The 20,490-nt window shown below is 35.0% G+C and overlaps 1 protein-coding gene across 2 annotated transcripts in view; it reads right to left on the bottom strand.

Annotated features, from left to right (window-relative positions):
- The window catches only part of COL4A5 (collagen type IV alpha 5 chain), a 224,922-nt gene that overhangs the window by 41,697 nt on the left and 162,735 nt on the right, over positions 1–20,490 (bottom strand). For both annotated transcript variants that reach the window (XR_014835517.1, XM_021080780.2), the window contains exons 30-36: positions 20,248–20,361; positions 15,207–15,374; positions 14,012–14,101; positions 13,402–13,551; positions 11,383–11,481; positions 9,457–9,546; positions 8,914–9,053 (exon numbers count right to left, since the gene is read on the bottom strand). Coding sequence is in view for 1 of the 2 variants with exons in the window: in XM_021080780.2 (XP_020936439.1) it covers positions 8,914–9,053; positions 9,457–9,546; positions 11,383–11,481; positions 13,402–13,551; positions 14,012–14,101; positions 15,207–15,374; positions 20,248–20,361 (851 nt within the window). In the remaining variant the exon portion in view is untranslated. The remainder of the gene's footprint in view (positions 1–8,913; positions 9,054–9,456; positions 9,547–11,382; positions 11,482–13,401; positions 13,552–14,011; positions 14,102–15,206; positions 15,375–20,247; positions 20,362–20,490) is intronic.

Raw genomic sequence — 20,490 nt, 5'->3', positions numbered from 1 at the left:
CCACTGTAAAACTGAAGAAGCACTGCCAATTAAAAAAAAAACAGAATGAGTTGAAAATATTAAATTGGATTGTTAGCTTTTTGTTGATGAGTTGTAGGAGTTTACATACTCTGAAAATTAACCCTTTATCAGATATATGATTTGCTAGTATTTCCTCCCATTCCTTTCATTGTCTTGAGTTCACTCACACTATTGATAGTGTCCTTGGATGTACAGGTTTCAATTTTACGTAGTTTAATTTCCCTATGTGTCCTTTTTGCTTTTGTTTTTGGTATCATATCCAAGAAACCATCACCAAATCCAATGTCATGAAGTTTACTCTTCATGTTTTCTTCTAAGAGTTTTATAGGTTTAGGTCTTATGCTTAGATCTTTAACCCATTTTAACCTTTTCACTATTTGTTGAAGAGATCGTACTTTTCCAGTTGAGTGGTCTTGGCAGCCCTGTGGAAGATTATTTTACCATATTTGTGAGGGTTCATGGCTGGGTTCTCTTTTCTATTCTATTGGTTTATTTTTATGGCTTTATGCCAGCACCACATTGTTTTCATTGCTATATCTTTGTAATATAGTTTGTAATCAGGAAGTGTAATGCCTCCAGCTTTGTTCTTTTTCAGATTTTTTTTTTCCTGTTCAGGATCCCTTGAGGGTCTGTGTATTTTTTGGATAAATTTTTCTATTTCTGAAAAAAATGTGATTAAGAAGTCGATGGGAATATGTGTTGAATCCATAGATTGTTTTGGGTAGTATGAACATCTTAACAATACTGTCCTCTAATCCATAAATATGGGATGCTTTTCCGTGTATTTGTCTTCTCTAATTTACTTTCACATGTTTTCTAGTTTTCAGTGCATGAGTCTTTCATTGCCTTGGTTTGGTTTATTCCCAAGTATTTTATATATTTTTTGATGTTATTATAAATGGAGATGTTTTCGTAATTTCCTATTTTAGGATTGTTCTTTGTTAGTGTACAAAAACCAACTGATTATCACATTGTGATTTTTTATCCTCCAACTTTGCTGAATTTATTAGTTTTTAACTAATTAGATTTTCATGTGGAATCTCTATAGAGTTTTCTATATATAAGATTACATCACCTATGAACAGAGATATTTTTGCTTCCTCTAATTTTGATGCACTTTATTTTTTTTTTCTTGTACAATTCCTCTGGCTAGGACTTCCAGTATTATGTTTAATGGAAGTAGCTAGAAGGTCCATCCTTGTTTTTTTCCTGATTTAGAGGAAAACCTTTGTCTTTTACCATTCAGTATGACATTAGCTGTGGGGTTTTCATATATGGCCTTCATTACGTTCAGGTAGTGTCCTTCTACTACTAGTTCATTGAGGTTTTTTTTAATCATAAAATGGTACTGAATTTTGTCAATACTTTAACTGCTTCGATTGTGATGATCATGTGGGTTTTTCCTCTCATTGTGTTAATGTGATGCATTACATTAATGATTTTTGTATGTTGAACCATTCTTGTATTCCAGGAATAAATCTCACTTGATTATGGTGTACTTGTATTTTAATATACTACTGAATTTTGTGTACAAGTATTCTGTTAAGAACTTTTACATCAATATACATAAGAGATATTGGCCTATAGTTTTCTTATGGTCTTGGTCTGGCTTTATAATCAGAGTAATGCTGGCATCACAGTTTGGAAGTGCTCTCTCCTCTTCAATTTTTCGGAAGAGCTTGAGAACAAACAGTGTTAATTCTTTCTTAAATGTGATATAGAATTCACCACTAGAGGCAACTGGTTCTGGGCTTTGCTTGTTGGGGAGGTTTTTCTATTACTTATTCAATCTCCTTAGTAGCTACAGGTTTATTCAGAAAATCTATTCTTTTAGATTCAATCTTGGTAAACTGGGTGTCTTTAGGAATTTGTCCACTTCAAAGTTATCCAATTTGTTGTTGTGCACTTGTTCATAGTACTCTCATAATCCTTTTTATTTCTGTGAAACTGGTGATAATGCTCCCTCTTTCATGTCTACTTTTAGCTATTTTTGAATCTTCTTTTTTTTTTTTTCTCTCTTAGCCAATCTAAAGGTTTTTTAATTTTGCTCATGTTTTTGAAGAACCAATTCTTGGTCTTAACTATTTTTTCTATTGTTTTTCTTTTATACTGTATGTATTTCTGCTTTCATCTTTATTATTTCCTACCAGCTTTAGGTTCTTGAGTTTGTTCTTTTTCTACTTCCTAAATGTGTAAAGCTAAATGGTTGATCTAGAATCATTCTTCTTTAATGCAAGCATTTACACTATAAATTCCTCTCTTAGTATTTATTGCTTTTGATGGAGCCCATAAGTTTTGGTATGTTGTGTTTTCTGCTTGTCTCAGGATATATTATAATTTCCTTTGCGTCTTCATCTTTGTCCTACTTGTTGTTAAGAGTATGTTCTTTATTTCTACATATTTGTAAATTTTCCAGGTTTCCTTTTGCTGCTATTCCTAGTTTACATTCTATTGTAATTAGAAAAGATACTTTGTATGGGTTTAAATATTTTAAAATTTATTGAGACTTACTTTGTGGCCTAACATATGATCTATTCTGAAGAATGTTTCTTGAGTATACATTTAAAAAAATGTATACTCTGCTGTTGTGGGATGGTATGTATAGGTCTGTTAGGCCCAACTGACTTTGTTCATTTAAAAATTGGTCTATTTTCTTTTTCATCGAATTACAAGAGTTTTTAAATATATATTCTGGATACAAATCTCTTATCTGATAGATAATTTGCAAATATTTTCTCCATTTCTGTGAGTTGTCTTTTCACTTTATTGACGCTATCATGTGCAGCACAAAATTATAATGTAGTTCAATTTAATTTTTCTTTGGTTGTTTGGCTTTTGGCATTATATCTAAGAAATCATTAATCTAAATCAAGGTCATGAAGATATATCATATTTTCTTCTAAGATTTTCTGCTTGTGAATTTCAGCAAAAATGCTATCCAGGATTATGACAGGGGATTGTTCTGAGTGTGTAGTATGATTCTATTTTAAGAAGGATTAATGGAGGTTAGAAACCTTATGCCACATCAAAAGAATACTGTCATTAAGTTTAAGTGTTGTATAAATCTTAGATACCATCCAGTCCATCTATCTCATCTTGGAGACAAATATTCTTTACAGAGTGCATTATAATTTACAAAAGTGTTTTTTTTTTAAATCTAATTGAAGCCTCGATATGCACAATACATGGGGTAATTTTTCTATTTCACTAATAAGCAATGAAAATACAGAAGAATTAAGTGACTTATAAAGTTATATAGACAGATTCAGACTCAAACTTCTGCCTATTGATTCCCTGTCCAGAGTTTGCACTGTATTATATTAATTATGATTTTTGACTAACAAGGACACTGTCTCATAAATTGCCTCATTTGTAAAACAAACTACCATCTGACCTTTTAATGCTACCCTTATTTCTTAACAACTCACTAACTACAGAATTTTTCTTATACTTGGCATCCCCTAATCATACTATTATGTTTCCTGAAATTTTTATTCTAATCTTCCTTTATAATATATGCAGACACTCCTTATTTTGCACAGTAGTATGGGACTATAAAAATGAAAATGCATGATGAAACCACATAAAGAAATTTTAAAAATCAATGGGAACAACCCTTGTTATAGCCTGACTTGCCTTCAGTAACTATTGTGTAAGACAGTTGTATTGTGATAGTCTAACATTGCAAAAAATAATAATATATATTTATGGGAAACTCATATACTTCACTGACTTGTTTACAGGTGCTGTAAAAAAGCATGGTTCTCCTTCAAAGAGAAAAATTAGTAAAGAATAGTATTGCCAAAAAAAAAAAATCAATGGGGAAAATATGACCATTCCATGACCTTTAAAAGTTTTTCTTGGAGTTCCTTTGTGGCACAGTGGGTTAAGGATCTGGTGGTGTCACTGCAGTGGCTTGGGTCCCTGCTGTGGCATGATTCAATCCTTGGCTCAGGAACTTCTACATGCTGTGAATATGGCCAAAAAATAAAATAAAGGTTTTTCTCAAAACATTAAAATCCTTCTTCATGGCAACTATACCTGTAGAGAGTAAAGTCATATGCAGCTCATTTCATCTTCACTAGCTTTCTTGGCTGCACATCTAAAGTCTCTCAAATGGTGGCAGTGTCAACATTCCATTGGTTGGCTATTTTATCTCTAATTCCATTTCCATTTGATTTTTCACTTCTAGTGCTATCGCCTTTCTTTTCTTTTTTTTTTTTTCTTTTTCCTTTTTAGGACCACATCTGCAGCATATGGAAGCTCCCAGGCCAGGGGTCGAACTGGAGCTGCAGCTGCAGGCCTATGCCACAGCCACAACAACATTGGATCCAAGCTGCATCTGCGACTTATGACGCAGCTTGCAGCAATGCCAGATCCTTAATCCACCGAGTGAGGCCAGGGCTTGAACTCACATCCTCAAGGACACTATGTTGGGTTCTTAACCTGCTGCGCCACAGTGGGAAATCCAGGTTTAGGATTTTTAATAACTAGTCACTTTTTAAACTGCACTTTCATAATGTTTGGTCAATTTTCTCTTTTGAGTATCCATTTTTGTTAAATTTCAAGTTGGTTTATCAATGAGAGACAGAGGCAACACATTTCCAAGCTTTGCTGTCAATGTAAGATGGGAACAACAGATTCACAGTGAATAATCACTGACAGCATTTGAAAGAAGTGAAATGACTGTTCCCTGATCATGTTGCACAACAGTTATTTACATAGTGGTTTATGGACTGAAGAGGTAACATACCACAGTAACTTAAATTTGAACCACATTGTTGTGGACTGATGTCATTTAACTAAATTGTGGTTACAAACTTGTGCATATCAGAATTGTGCAAAGCCAATTAGAACTAAGCAGTAAAATCTTTTTTTTTTAAATGTGTGACCATTTTGAGATAAAATAATACCACCTTAAAGAAACAACAGGATACTTCAAATACATGATTTCCTGGTTCTACCAGCTCTGCGAGTATTCAAATTTGGAGTAGAATTTGCTTACTGAAATATACTTCTAGGCTGCATAGAAAAACTAAAAGTTAAACTCTTGCTTGAAGAACTGAATATTCTGTGGACATTGGCCAACTGAAACATGTTTTTCTAATGCCATCCAATATAATTTCAGAGATGAGTTATTATGGTAATCTTGGCTCCATTATATGAATGTTAAAATTCACTCAGTCTAGAAAAAAATGAAAACAAATTTATAAAATCTGTAAAATGGAATTTCAAATCAATGAGTAAAGAATGAGAGTTTGTAAAAAATGAGTTTGGGTCCTTTGGATAATTTATTTGGAAAAAAGTATACAGTTTCACCTGAACCTTAATTCATACTAGCCTCCTTTTTATTTCTGAAAATGTCAAGGTCTTTGAATGAGTCACCCCCTCACTGCATGAGGCCACCTGATCAATTGTTATCAGAGAAGATTTTCCTTACTACCCTACTTTATTGTATTTATTTATTTACTTTTTGCTTTTTAGGGCCGCACCCACGGCGTACGGAGGTTCCCAGGCTAGGGGGCAAATCGGAGCTGTAGCCGCCGGCCTACACCAGAGCCACAGCAACACGAGATCCGAGCTGCATCTGCAACCTACACCACAGCTCACGGCAATGCTGGATCCTTAACCCACTGAGCAAGGCCAGGGATCGAACCCGCAACATCATGGATACCAGTCAGATTCGTTATTGGTAAGCCATGATGGGAACTCGTCTACTCTATTTTAAAATGTAACATTTCTCAGCAATTCTTACCCCCAAGCCTTGCTCTAATTTCACCATGCCTTCTAACATAAACTTATTTATTTTGTTCATTGATGAGATATAAGCTCCATGCAGGCAGTGAAATTGTTTCACTCATGCTCTATCTCTAGCACTTAAAATAGTACCTGGCATATGGTACATACTCAAGAGATATTTTTTATTTTTTTTACTTTTATTTTTGTCTTTTTGCCATTTCTTGGGCTGCTTCCGCGGCATATGGAGGTCCCCAGGCTAGGGGTTGAATCGGAGCTGTAGCTGCCAGCCTACGCCAGAGCCACAGCAACAGGGGATCCGAGCCGCGTCTGCAACCTACAACACAGCTCACTGCAACGCCGGATTGTTAACCCACTGAACAAGGGCAGGGATCGAACCCGCAACCTCATGGTTCCTAGTTGGATTTGTTAACCACTGCGCCATGATGGGAACTCCATTTTTTAAATGAATAACATTCGCTTATGTAAAAATGTTAAACTTCTACATGGCAAAATGCACAGTAAATGCCACTGTAATACAAACAACTGACTGGGAAAAACTTTTTGCAACATATATAATAGACAACAGATGCATCTTCACTGTTTATATAGTACTCCTACAAATCAACAGGAAATATATAACCAAGTCCCCTCCTAAAAAAATGAAGCAAAGAATATGAATAGACATTTTGACGAGGAGATATACATATAAGGAATCTCACTGGGAATCAGGAAAATATGCATTTAAACAATGATACACTACATTTTACCTATTAGATTGACAAAATTAGAAAGATCAATAGTACCCAATATTTGTAAAATGAGAAGAAAACAAAAAATTTCTTACATTGATCAAGGGAGTGTCAAGCAGTACTATTTAATTAGGAAAATTCGCCAGTAAATATCTATATTAAAAATGCATATGTACACTGGGTTCCAGCAACTCTACTCAGAATTTATTCTATAGCAATAGTTATCAAATAATTTTAAGATATATATGTATGTAAGATATGGACACGAATCTTCAGTGTTTATAACCACAAATATATAGAAACAACTTCAGTGCTCATAAGAGGTCAAATTACTTATGGTTAGCCGACACCAAAAAATACTCTATAACTATGAAAAAGAATGAGTCATATATTTATCAGCTGATAAAGTTTCCTAAAATTTCTTATGACCAGTAGGTTCAGAGCAGATACATAGTATGATTTCATGTATGTAAATAAAAACATAAAAACACTACCTTTGAAAGATGCAACATCATTCCATGAGGAAAAAATGTTTCCAATTACAATTATAAGATGTTTCCCATTGTAAGATGCACCTCAGTATCAGAGGTTTTGACTGTAAAAAGTTGATTCTCAAAAATGATGCAGTATCTATCATATACACATTCGTATATATGCATAAAAAGCCTTTTCTAGACAAGTACATGAGGAGTGACTAAAAGTGTTTACCTTGGGGAAGAATTGTGGATTTGACATACGTAAATGTGTGGACAGAAGACTTCTGATTTTACGTCATTTCATACAGATTGATTTTTTTGTTGAGGTAACAGTGATTTATAACATACGCGTAAGTTTCATGTGTACAACATGATATTTCTATACACTACCGTGTGCTGGTTGATTTTTTAAAAATCAAATTAGTTTGTTACTCTTCATATAAAAACTTGAGATCAGCATTTAAATGCATTTATGTTTTGACCTAGCAGTTTCACATCTAGGATTCTCTACCATATAAATAATCGTACATGTATCCACAGATATGTGTAAGAATGTTCGTTATGGTATTATTTTACAACAAAAGTGGGATATCATGTAGCCATTAAAAAACAATGTACAATGACAAAGAAAATTAAGATATACTGAAAGAAGAAATATCAAGAGACATTAAATGATAAGGCAACATATAGAATAGTGTGTGTTATGACTCTACATATGTATAATGTGTAGAAAACTCCAAATTCTGTGTGTGTGTATGTGTGTACACAGACGTATGCATATATAGAGAGAATGCACAAGGGAGTCAAAGGATATACAGACCAACTATTAACAGTGGATTCCTATGGGAACAAGCATGGAATAAAGGAGACATTTTATAAAGGAGAATTCCACTTTTACCCTTGATAACTTTGTATTACTATTTTTAGTAAAATATGCATTCACGTATTACTGATAACATTTAAATAGAAAAGAAAAAATAAGATTCATTTCAATGAACTATATACACAGTTAATCTGCAATTCATATGTGAAAATTTCTCTATTCTTACAATAAGGTGATTTACTGGGCAATCAAACCATAGCCTTTTTGTATACTATTAAAAAAGAAATTATCTTTAAAACATTATTCAATAAACTCTTAACTCAGTAGGAACGTTCACTAATTCCATGGAAGCTGAGTAACACAATTCCTTTTTGAACACTCAAGTTTTGTATTGTGACGGAATGATTAAACATTACAAGACAAACAATTCACTGGAAGAAAATACTTGAAATGTATGTAACAGACAAGGGATGCATCTCTACTAGTTACAAAATACTTCTGCAAATCAACTGCAGTTGTTACTTTTTTCACAATATTTTATCAAATATTTGTGAATCCAGTGATTCCAAAACAAGTTCTAAATCTGATTGCTTGAGAAATACCTCCAAAATTTTCACACTGACTAGTGTGGAAGACCAATGCCTGAAATACCAGGGGCATAGAGGGCTATGTTAAAACTATTTTTGGAGAACTACCTCAGATATGCAGTTAAGAATAATACTGCATTTTCATCAATGTGATGAGTTACTGTGCTTATAAACTTCTTCAAATTAGTTAATAATAACATTAGGACAAAGACCAACTCCATGACCAAAAAGGAAAAGAAAGCCCAAACTAGGCCAAAATATGCCTTTGGGTTACTGAAACATACTCAGATATTAATATAGAGAGAAAACAAAGAAATAAGAAAGACCCCCCCCCCCGCTTTTTTTTGGACTGGCTACCAACTCTAAAACACACAAGAGAAAAAAAAAGAAGGAATGAATTTCTTGCCCAGAATTATACCATATCATTCGATAGTTTGTTTAAGGAAGAATTAGGAATGAGCACAGTGTTGAAGAAAAACCACATCTGTTCAGGCATGTGCCTGAATAGGAAGGATTACCTTTGGGCCAGGAAGACCTGGAAGACCAATGCCTGAAATACCAGGATCACCTTTTTCTCCTTTCTGTCCAGGTAATCCTGGGGAGCCGGGTTGTCCAGGAACTCCAGGAGATCCAAGAGACCCTTTTGCACCCTGAGGGCCTGTTAAAAACATGGAACATGTGGTCTTTTACAAAATACTGTTTGTGGGATATACATGATGCATATGACCAAGCAAAAAGATTTTTTTTAAAGAATTCTGCAAATTCTGATTGACAGAATGATGAGCTTTACAATCAAGATTATACAAAAGCCTTTTTATAAGGGAAGTTTAAGTGAAAGGGGGTACAGCTTGGGGGGGGTGATTGGAAGTTTGTAAATTCTTTCTAGTGCTCTGTCTCAATTCCTACTTCAAATATTTGTGTAATGGGAGAGCTCTACCCACTGATTGCCCTAGATGTTGGCTCAGTTTGATTCTATCAATATCAGTCTCTTTTCTGATAACAAAGATAGTGAGCTATCTTCCATTAACGGAACTAAATATTCGGGAGGTTTTATCACTCACCTGGAAAACCCATATCACCTATGTTTCCTTTAAGTCCAGGAGGTCCTGTAAGTCCTGGCTTCCCAGGGAGACCAGGGTTACCCTTGGGACCTAGAAAAGTCAAATTGGTAAAATAACATAAGTCAGCAGTACTAGGGTTGCCTGGTTTCCTGGAAGGGGTTGTAATTCAAATGCAAGCATAGAATTGAATGGATCAAATCGTAATAGCAGATTGTGTTCCAAAGATCTAACTCAGCATAAAATAGGCAAGAGTTACCTATGAAATCTCCTAAGGAAGCTATTATAATATAATCATGGTAATAGAGGTCTCCTAATATAAATCTATTTTTTAAAATACAAAAATTTCACCAGGACACATTGTTTTTTACGCCAACACTATTCCAATCACCCTAAGTCTTATTTGTGTATGTATATAACTACCTTCCTGTATTTATCACAGATAAATGCAACATAAAGAGACTCTTTTTAAAAGAGTCAGAAGTGTCTTTCTCTTGTAGGGCATGATTATGTGAGGCCAGGAAGAGGAAAGTGGCACCCTGTCATGATAACCCTCAGCACATTAGGCCACAGACACCATCATCCCCAATAATCATGGGCTGCTGTGTTTACATATTCTTCCCAGAGCTTAGGTGCTTGAGCTCTGTGGTGTCACTTAGGTATTTTCTAAGGACCACAACTTGCCTTAAATATTATTTTATTTTTTCTTTCACACTGACTTCCAATCTGGAGAAGAGAATGCATAGTATGCCAAAGCTAGAAAAGGAAAGATTTTCTCTCTCTCTCTCTTTTTTTTTTTTTTTTTTTTTTTTTTGTCTTTTGTCTTTTCGGGGCTGCACCCGTGGCATATGGAAGTTCCCAGGCTAGGGGTCTCATCGGAGCTGTAGCCACCAGCCTATGCCAGAGCCACAGCAATGCCAGATCCGAGCCGCACCTGTGACCTACACCACAGCTCACGGCAATGCCGGATCCTTAACCCACCGAGCAAGGCCAGGGATCGAACCCACCACCTCATGGTTCCTAGTCAGATTTTTTTCCGCTGCGCCATAATGAGAAGTCCAATTTTCTCCTTTTAACTACTTCAAGGTAATGTAGTACAGAGTTCAGAGCAGAATAACTGACTGAAAGGGCTCTGACGAGGACGGAGACCAGCTGCTCTATTCCTTGGCAGCCCAACTGCCATCATTAGCCCACATTATCCTCCATCCTGCTCCATCGGCCCTAAAATGCCTTGAGAAGCAGCAACCAAGAGTTTTATTATACATATACAAAGAAAATCCATGTTAACTATAAGAGTGATTAATGCTATAACACATTACCAAGGTAGGTTGTGAAATTTTTATCCCTAGAAACTTGAGAAAAATAGAATTGGCAGCCACGGTGTAATGATTGATTTACCGGAAGGCAAAGAACTGAAAGGGTGATTTTTTTTTTTTTAGCTACTCAATTTTTAAAAATTTTTAATTAAAGTATAGTTGATTTACAATGTTGTGTCAATTTCTGCTGTACAGCAAAGTGACCCGGTCATGCATACATATATATATATATACATACTTTTTGGCATACTGTCTTCCATGAAAAGGGTGAATTCTTTAGGCTCCTATGAGATAACTGTCTTATTTACCTATGTTGTGAGATATATAAATAAAACACAGCATCTTACTTGGATGTACTTCTGATTCTGTGTACACTCTGCTGCCACAAAAAGAAGAAACTGAGCAAAGGAAAATATCCTACAAATCTTTTCTGTTGACACTTGGGCCACTTGGCAATATTTCTGCTAAAGGAGAGCTGCACATCTCAGTAGCTATCCAAGCATATTGCCATGACCAGATCCAAAATACCCTCACATATGATAAATACATAATTATTTTGTTCCAGGGTTCAGGATCTGCCATCTATTTGCTACAGGTGGTTTATCATACTTACCCGATGGTCCTGGTAATCCAGGTTGTCCACGCAATCCAGGTTGCCCTGGGTCTCCAGGCAAACCTTGATAACCTTTAGGCCCTGAAACTCCAGGAATACCTTCCAAGGATGAGTATAAGAAAGACAAGTTAGGTTGATATCATTAGTCCATTAGAGAAATGCTGCGAAGCAAGCTACCCAAACTCTGAAATATAGGAACCAGCGATATTCTGACATACTATGAACCAGTGACACCGGACCCACTAAACTCCCCCCCTTTTCATTTTGCTACCATTACAAAATTCAGAACACACAATACTTAAATCACTTTTATCTTTGGGCCTCAGTTTCTTATACTATAAAATAAAGGAATTTGAAAAAAAATGAAAATATTGAAAATAAAAATAAGTAAATAAAATAAAATAAAGGAATCGAGGCAGATTATTTCTAAGCTATTTCTGAGATTCTACTCTATCCTTAAAAACCCTATATTAGAGGCAAATACAGTTTACTGCCTGGATTTTGCAGAAGGCAAAATGGAAAAAGAAGAGAAGCCCTTATAAGACTAAGTAAAGAAAGATATCTCATTTTAACAATAAAAAATTAAGTGGCCTCTTTTATGACTAAGTGCAGAACTACAGTAATGTCTTAAAAAACTTTTTTGAGGAGAAATCCCACCGAGTCCTGCTCCAAGGGAAACTTATAGCATCTGTGTACACACACACCTGCACAAACACGCACATGCACACATGGACTGACAATAGTAATGGTTACGACACAAAAAGAGTCACAAACTTTACTATGCAACCTGCAAATAAACATAGCTAGTTTTAAAGTTCCATGTCAAACGAAAGGCTATTCTATGTAGATTGAATGGTAGGTACTTTATTATTTATTTGTGCTTATTTGGTTTTTCTAATGCTTTGCTATATGTTATACTTTCATAAAAAGAAAAAAAATTAATTTTAAAAATCAATGTTATACTTTATACCTTATTTGCTTCCAATTAAATAACTATGATAAGACAGTTGTTCCCTAGACCTACTTTCAGTGACTTCCCTCAGGGCTGAGCTTGGCTGTTCATAGTCCAATACTTGTGTATCCTGCCAAGGTAGAATAACAATGAACCATACTTAAAAGCCTTAAGGATGATATGGATATCAAAACGCTGCAGGGCAACAATGTACCATTCATCCTCATCTGGTTTCAAATATTTTTACAATGATCTTTATTTTTTCTATTACAGTTGGTTTACAGTGTTCTGTCAATTTTCTACTGTACAGCAAAGTGACCCAGTCGCACACACACACACACACATATATACATACATTCTTTTTCTCACATTATCCTCCATCACGCTCCATCACAAGTGACTAGATATAGTTCTCAGTGCTATCCAGCAGGATCTCATTGCTTATCCACTCCAAAGGCTATTGTTTGCATCTATTAACCCCAGATTCCCAGGGGAAAAAAGTTGAAAGGACCAGCAAATTTCTCAAACAATGAAATCAGTTTTCCAAGTAATTCTGGCTATATCTCCGTTTTCTCTTGACCACATCCTATACTATGTTCTGGAAGGCCTGAAAGTGACTAAGACTGTTTTAAAACTTCATAGCTTATGATACATAAACTATAAAGAAAATACTCAAACAAAAGTTGATCAGTAAAACAGTACAAATCAGTGAAAATTAATTTTCATTACCAAAATTTGATATACCTAATGACTTTTGTTGGTGAATCCTGGATTACAAGTCACTTGTCATGCTGTTAAAAATTAAAATTAAGAGTTACCAGCATGGCTCAGTGAAACAAATCTGACTAGGAACCATGAGGTTGTGGGTTCAATCGCTGGCCTCGCTCAGTGGCTTGGATCTGGCGTTGGTGTTCTGATTCAACCCCTAGCCTGAGAACCTTCATATACTGTGGGTGCAGCCCTAAAAAGCAAAAGATAAATAAAATAAAATAAAATAAAATAAAATAAAATAAAATAAATAAAATAAAATAAAATAAAATAAAATGCATGTATACCAGGAAACATACCTGGTAGGCCAGGGTCTCCTTTCTCTCCTTTTGAGCCCAGCAGATCTGGATCCATTGGTCCAGGAAGGCCTGGAAGGCCAGGCTCTCCTTTGCTACCTTTTTCTCCTGCAGGTCCAGGAAATCCTGGCTGACCCTGCAAACCATCATCACCTAAACCCAACAGATGTGGGGAAGACAGAGCAGATCAGATTCATTCATCCAGGATTAAAGTATGTAAGTATTATTCATGTGATACATGGTTGGGTAGGCCACTGCCCACCCACTTAAGTACCTTATTCATTGTCTATAAATAACTTGAGCTCACACACGCTTTTACACTCAAATGACAATCCCTCTTTCTTCTGCAATTCTTTGACAATTATAGAAACTGTAAAGAAGTCAAAACAACCCCTATATTTTGTTATTTTGAGCTAAGCACTTACCATGTTTCATAGTATTCAAACTGAGCATGCCACTAAACTGAAAACAGGGCTTATTTAAATGTTATGTCGCTTAGAAAGAAAATACAAGTGTTCATCTGAAGCAGTCAAATCAAAATATTCTGTACTGACATAAAGCAATATTTAATTTTCTTTCTTTTATGCATCTGCCAGCAAACTCTGAATATTACCTTTGAGACCAGGAACACCACTCCTGCCAGGAATTCCCAAAGGTCCTGGAGGGCCTGGAGGTCCCATCATACCCATTTCGCCTTTGGCACCTTTGAAGAATATCAGTAAGTAATTTTTATCTTTCCTTGACCTTGGAAAGATAAAAGATAAATTTTAAGATGTCATTTGGAAAACTATTGAGAATTGGAGGGAAGGCACTAAGTCTTAGCCCTTTTCAACTATTGTAATCTTACTGAGTGTTGCCTGTATCACTGTGGTAGTTAATTCCTAAAGATGGTCCCCAAATGAACCACACTTCCCAGTATACACAGCCGTGTGTAGTCTTTTCCCCTTGAATTTGGGATCACTATGCCTTACCCTTGACTAAGTGACACTGTATGACTTCCAAGACTAGATCATGAGAAGTCTTGCAGCTTCCACACTCACTTTCAGTTTTGGGGATTCTCTGCTTTGTTTCTGTTTTCCTTTTTTTGGGGGGGGGGATCTTTTCTATTGCTGCATCTGTTGCATTTGGAAGTTCCTGGGCTGGGGTCGAATTGGAACTACAGCTGCCAGCATCCACGACCTACACCACGGCTTGTGGCAATGCTGGATCTTTAACCCACTGAGTGAGGCCAGGGATTGAATCAGCATCCTTATGGATACTAGTTGGGTTCTTAACCTGCTGATCCACAATAGGAACTCCCGATTCTCTCTTTTGGAAGTCAGCTGCCCTGAAAGGAGAGCAACTACCCTGACACTACCATAATGTGAAGAGCCAAAGCTGTGTGAAGAGGCACTATGGATAACGAGATACCATGTGAAGAGGCCAAGAAACACTCAGGTGTCAGAAGTGCCATGCTGGAAGCAGATCCTTCACCCTCAACCACTCGAGCTGATGTCATGTGGATCAGAGATGAACAACCCTGTTACACCATCCCTTAAGTCCTAATCCCCAAAATCTTGAGCAAAATTAAAAGGCTTATTTACATCATTCAATTTGAGGGGTATGTGTTACACAGAAATGTATAACTGAAGCTCTCACAGAGAAAAAGTGTAATGCAAATAGCAAATATAGTTCCCTGCAAAAGACATTTGACACTTTTTCTTAAAGGATAGTGTCAATCCAGAAAAGTACAACCAGAGAATAATATAGCAGAATCATATTAATTTTAATCTCCTAAATCCCCAAAGAGGGAAGAATAAATAAATTACCTGGAAAGCCAGAGGCACCTGCTTTTCCTGGGATCCCTGGTGATCCTGGGGGTCCCATAGGACCTGGTGCTCCAGGAATCCCTGGACTGCCTCTCTCACCAGGGGGTCCTGGGACATCAAACCCAGGAGGCCCTGGATCCCCCTTCTCTCCTGGTATTCCATGCAAGCCTAGTTAATACAAACCAATATTAACAGAATACAAACCAATATTAACAATAATAGCAGTTAATACAAAGAAATATTAACTTAATATTGAAGAAGTTTTAAGAGATGTATTTGGCTATTTTTCTAGCAAACAAGTGAAAAAATCCTGTATTATAATAAATCTAACAGTGAGTCAGAGATACTTTTGACATCATGCGCACGAAATGATCTAACAATAAACACTTAGGATTTTCAAGCATATTTCTCTAAAAAAGTGCTTCTGAAATTGTTTCTGGTGAAAGACCAATCTGTTCTTAATTCCTGGTCCATCATGGACTATTTTTTTAATAAAATACAATAAACATTACTAAAAAAACATTAAAATAAAAAACCAAAGACAGACAATATAGAATCCTACCTTTTGGTTATTATATTAAACAAATAAAATTATACTGTCGGATTGCTGTAAAAATTTCTAAATGCTTACTCTTTATTTCTTCCAATTCCAATGAAGACTGGTAACAAACAAATACTGGTTCATTGAACGCACTTGGATTTGCATTGCTCTAAGGTATTATAAATAACTGGGATAGAGTTCCATGAAAGATTATTTACTGAATAAGTCAGTTACACAGGCCCTTTTGACTTTATCTTGGCTTCGTTTTACATGTTGTTTTAATAATACATTACTATTAGTTTTTGTTGTTAACTTCTGTTTCTCAGTAATCCAGCCAGGATTTTACAGAAAAAATATGACACTGCAAAAATATTTAGCCTTAGTAAGTTTCTGTAAGACTGAAATACTCCAGAAAACAAAGTGATTAAAAAAGAATATGCATAATGAAAAGAATTACACTACAAATGTGGTGCAAGTTCCCACCCCAATACCTATCAGTTCATGACATTTTAAGTCAATACTGTTGGTAATCATCTGTTAAATGAGGATGCACTATAACTGGCTGGAAGCTGGGGAATAAAACAGGTGACCATTCTGAGCATCCCTTCATGCCTTCAACAATAAAACATAATTTTATTGTTAAATATTTATGGGCAATTAGTTTTTTAAGAGAGCAAGATGCTGGTATTTTAAGATTTGTTGGATGCTATATACGAGCATGTTCTTAAACTGATAAAATTCACTTTGAAGATTAGAGAATTCCATTTAGTTGGCACAGTAAAGATGGTTCCAATGCTGCCATTTCATAGCAAATTATTATAAAAAGGGAGTGCAATTTTATACTATTACATTTATGAAGTATGATGAGATAATTGTGGAAATCCTTTCACAATGTATAAGTACATCAAATCATCACATTGTACAGTTGAAATATATTACAATTCAAATTGTCAGTTATACCTCAGTAAAGCTCAAAAATAATAAAGGAAAAAAGAAATGTCCTATTTATAGTTCCTCAGAACTATTTTCATGCAATATCTCTTGCATCTTTTATGATCCTATTATATTTGGATGATTTTTTCTACTATTTGCTCTAACATAATAAATTCTCAATATTAAAAAGAAAAAGAGAGGGCCGTTGAGAAAGAACTACAGTACCTGGTAGACCTGAAGTTCAAGAGGCAGGAAGTTACAGTTCAGCAGCAAGATGAGCCACCCAAGCAGAAGTAAGTTGCAAGTTGCAAAAAGATTCATTAGGTTTATTAGTTCATTAAGTAGAACTAACCATGTAAAGATTAGGACACAAAAATCTACAAATACAAGTTATTAGATATTGATTCACTACTAACATATATTAGTAATGGGAAAAGAAACTTATTTTAGGCATTTGCTCATATATACTACAAATGAAGTGCATTTGCCAATAGAGATACAAAAATATTTACATTCACAAAAAGGAATACTCTTTGATGCACATCAGCTTCACACTCTTGTTTTTCTTTATATTGCACTGAATAATAATTTAGGAGTTTAAGCTCTTAAAGGTTTGTTAGTATTTTTAAATTAACTTGATTTTGTACTGTAACAGGTTAGGTACAGAGAACTCAATAATTATTAGTGGATATCTATGATTAAGCAACCTACATGTACTAGGCAAAGATGTCTTTCTTCATTGTTAGTGATAGTAGTAGTAGTAGTAGTAACAGATATTATGCTGTAATTTTCACACGACAGATCTTCTCCATGACTAACTACTATCAGGAACTGGCATCTTGGTAAGAACCAGGATGAAGAAAGTCAAAATAAAATCAAAAGCTCTGTTGAATCTCTTTACATAACAACAGAAATTAAATGGCTATATCTACAGAGGTTAAGTGCATCGGAAATGTGTAATGGTTTAAAGTTTTTGGCAGCCAAATGGAACCAGTGAATGGAGGGAAAAAAAAGGTGGTTTCCAAAACATGCACTATCTGTGAAAACTTCACATACACATATACATTGCCCAAGGTTTTACAGCCAAAAAAGTTAAAAAAACTACAATGTACAAAAACTACAATGTACTCTCCTTCATTTATGAAAATGTCATGACTGATTCCTTGTTTCTTTGACTCACATTAGTGGTGACAAGCTTGAGCTGATTTGGCCATGCACATGCTCCTGAGACTAGCTAGGCAAGTGTTACAAAACACTTGGCTCAGGTTAGGGTATTATGTGTGGATATGGAATTGAGTATATTTAACTGACCTCTAAAAAGATTCACTAAGGCAGTTAGCTTCTAGCTAATGGCTAGACCAAATAGTAAGAACCAACAACTTCCATTTCTCCCTGGGTTACTAGGGCCTGGGATGAAAAGCATTTTGCTTCTTGTCCCTTGGCATTTTAAAAAGTGTTTTATTTCTCTGCTGTCAAATGAGGAATGGATATTCAACAGGTCTTTAACTTATAAACATGCATTAAGCTAAAGAGCCTGCTTTGGCAGAGAGAATGACAAATAGTAAAGCTTAATTAAATAATAGTAGAAAACTGGAGTCAAAAGAAAAGCCTGCAAAGCATACTGTGAACATTTAACACTGGACAAGTGACACCATAGAATTCTTTCAGTTTTCTATTGCAAAATGAAACACAGAAAGCATATTAAAAAAGCTTCTTATTTAAAAAAAATTAGTTGTAAGAATTTCAGACATGCAGTATAAGTCAGGTGTATTAAAATAGTAGTAGTAGTAGTCGCCTTGCTGATGATCCTGCTATGATATTTTTTAAATGGACTAAGATAATATTCTGCTTTGGTGACATAAATAAAATGTACTTTAACATTGAGTATTTGTAATTATTAGCAAATAGAAAATGTGGCCATTCTGTGGTTAAAAAAATTTGAGAACATTTCTATGTTAATAAAAAATTAATTCAAATGCATTTGCATGACAATTGCTGCTAACTTCCCTTGTTTGCTGAATCATGTGAGTTAAGATCTTGAATTCTATGGCAAAGGATACATTTACAGAAGAAAGAGATGAGATTAAATTCAGCACCATTACTTTTTGCCCTGTCCATCCTATCTAGACTTTAAAAATGCACCTATGTATCTATCAGTTGGAAAGAGAGAGAACACTGGATGAATGAAACATTGTAGAGTATTAGCTGAATTTTAAAAAGCATAAAGCACTAATAAATACATTTTATTTTGTTCAGATTGGTATCAACAGGGTTCTCTTTTTATCCTTGCTTAGCTGTGATTTAATAATTCAAGAAGCCTCCAAAACCTTATGCAATTTTGGGAAATAAAATAAATGACAAAACATAACAGAAAAGATAAATTCATTTTAGCCATTTTATGAAACAACAGGCCAAGACTATAATGCCCAAACCTAAAAATTAATTGTTCTTTTCTCAAAATCCCTCTTTTATGCTAGTTGGACAGATGGTTTTCTCATGAATGTTGAAGCAGACTTTTTAACGAATTGGTCCAAAGTACCACTGTAAGTTTTCTTATTTTTAAGTCAGTAGTGACATATTAGGGCGTCATAAAAAATGTACAATGTGCCATACAATAAATGTTTAAAATAGGACATAAACAAAAATAAACTTTACTTTCAAGGTTTTTTATATTGTTAATCAGTGTTTCTAGATTTTAGTGTAATAACTAACAAAATTCTCATTGGCATTTAAAGTCAGAAAATATATTCCATTGTTATGAAGTCATCTGACATATTCATGTGAATTAAGGAATGATTAAATGTCCCGTATTAGTTTTAATTTTATAAATTATTATAGTCCTTTGCAATAATACAATGTTGGCCCAAGTGGCCACTATGCTTATCCAGATTAAGATAAAAATAATTCACATCACCAGATGGTTCAGAATCCACAAACTCAAGTAAGCTCTCACACAAATGTAGAGGAACCACATGATTCTCCACTAGGTTACAAGCTGACAAAACTTTTTTGAGTACTCATATAAAAAATCTTAGAGTGCTCATGAGTTGCAAAGTACCTGCTGCTTTAGGGGCAAAAGAGATGGAAAGTCAACTAAACTCATGTTTTATTTTTTTAAATGAGAATGCCTAAAAAATATTTTTAATAAAACTTTTTAAACCCTAGTTCTCATGGGCTAAGAAATGTTAAGAGGTTCTACAAAGGTCTCTTAATGCTATATAGCTATTCAGGTCTGAAATGATTAGCACTAGAAGTTCTTAGGTCTAGGATTCTTAGGTTGTGACCAGCTTAACAATGACAACCCATGGCAACATACTGTAATTGTTAAGTTACATTACTGTTAATAGATTAATTAAAAAAGAACAGGAGGGGAAATATCAGGGATTAAAGTCGCTCTTATGCTGTGATCTCTATTCCTTTACTTTTACATAATTATATAAGTAGACGTGTTAACTGTCAAATCTGTTTTCTAGAAAACTGTAACACAGGTTACACTTTACTGAGGAGCTAACCAAACACTACAATACACAATGAGTGCTACAAAATGCACATTTAGTCCAATCTTACCAGGTTGGCCTATTGGTCCAGGAATCCCTGGTGGCCCTGGTGGTCCCTGAGCACCTGTTCCTGGCAGCCCAGGAGGTCCTATTGGCCCAGGTTGTCCATTTGGTCCAATGTCACCTTTAATGAATAAATACAGTTTAGATAGTAAAAACAACAGCAACTGTGTCACTAGTCTTTAGGAACCACAATACCCATGTGAAAGGGTACATTATATTAATCAGAGATCCTGAAAAGCTATCATTGATT

This window comes from Sus scrofa, chromosome X, assembly GCF_054392235.1.
Source record: "Sus scrofa isolate SSC_HxYL_T2T_F1_AM1 chromosome X, Sscrofa_HxYL_maternal_Yorkshire_Landrace_v2.0, whole genome shotgun sequence".
Taxonomy (NCBI): Eukaryota; Metazoa; Chordata; class Mammalia; order Artiodactyla; family Suidae; genus Sus; species Sus scrofa.
Note: the sequence above shows the minus strand (reverse complement) of the source record. Positions and strands in the feature narration are given on the sequence as shown.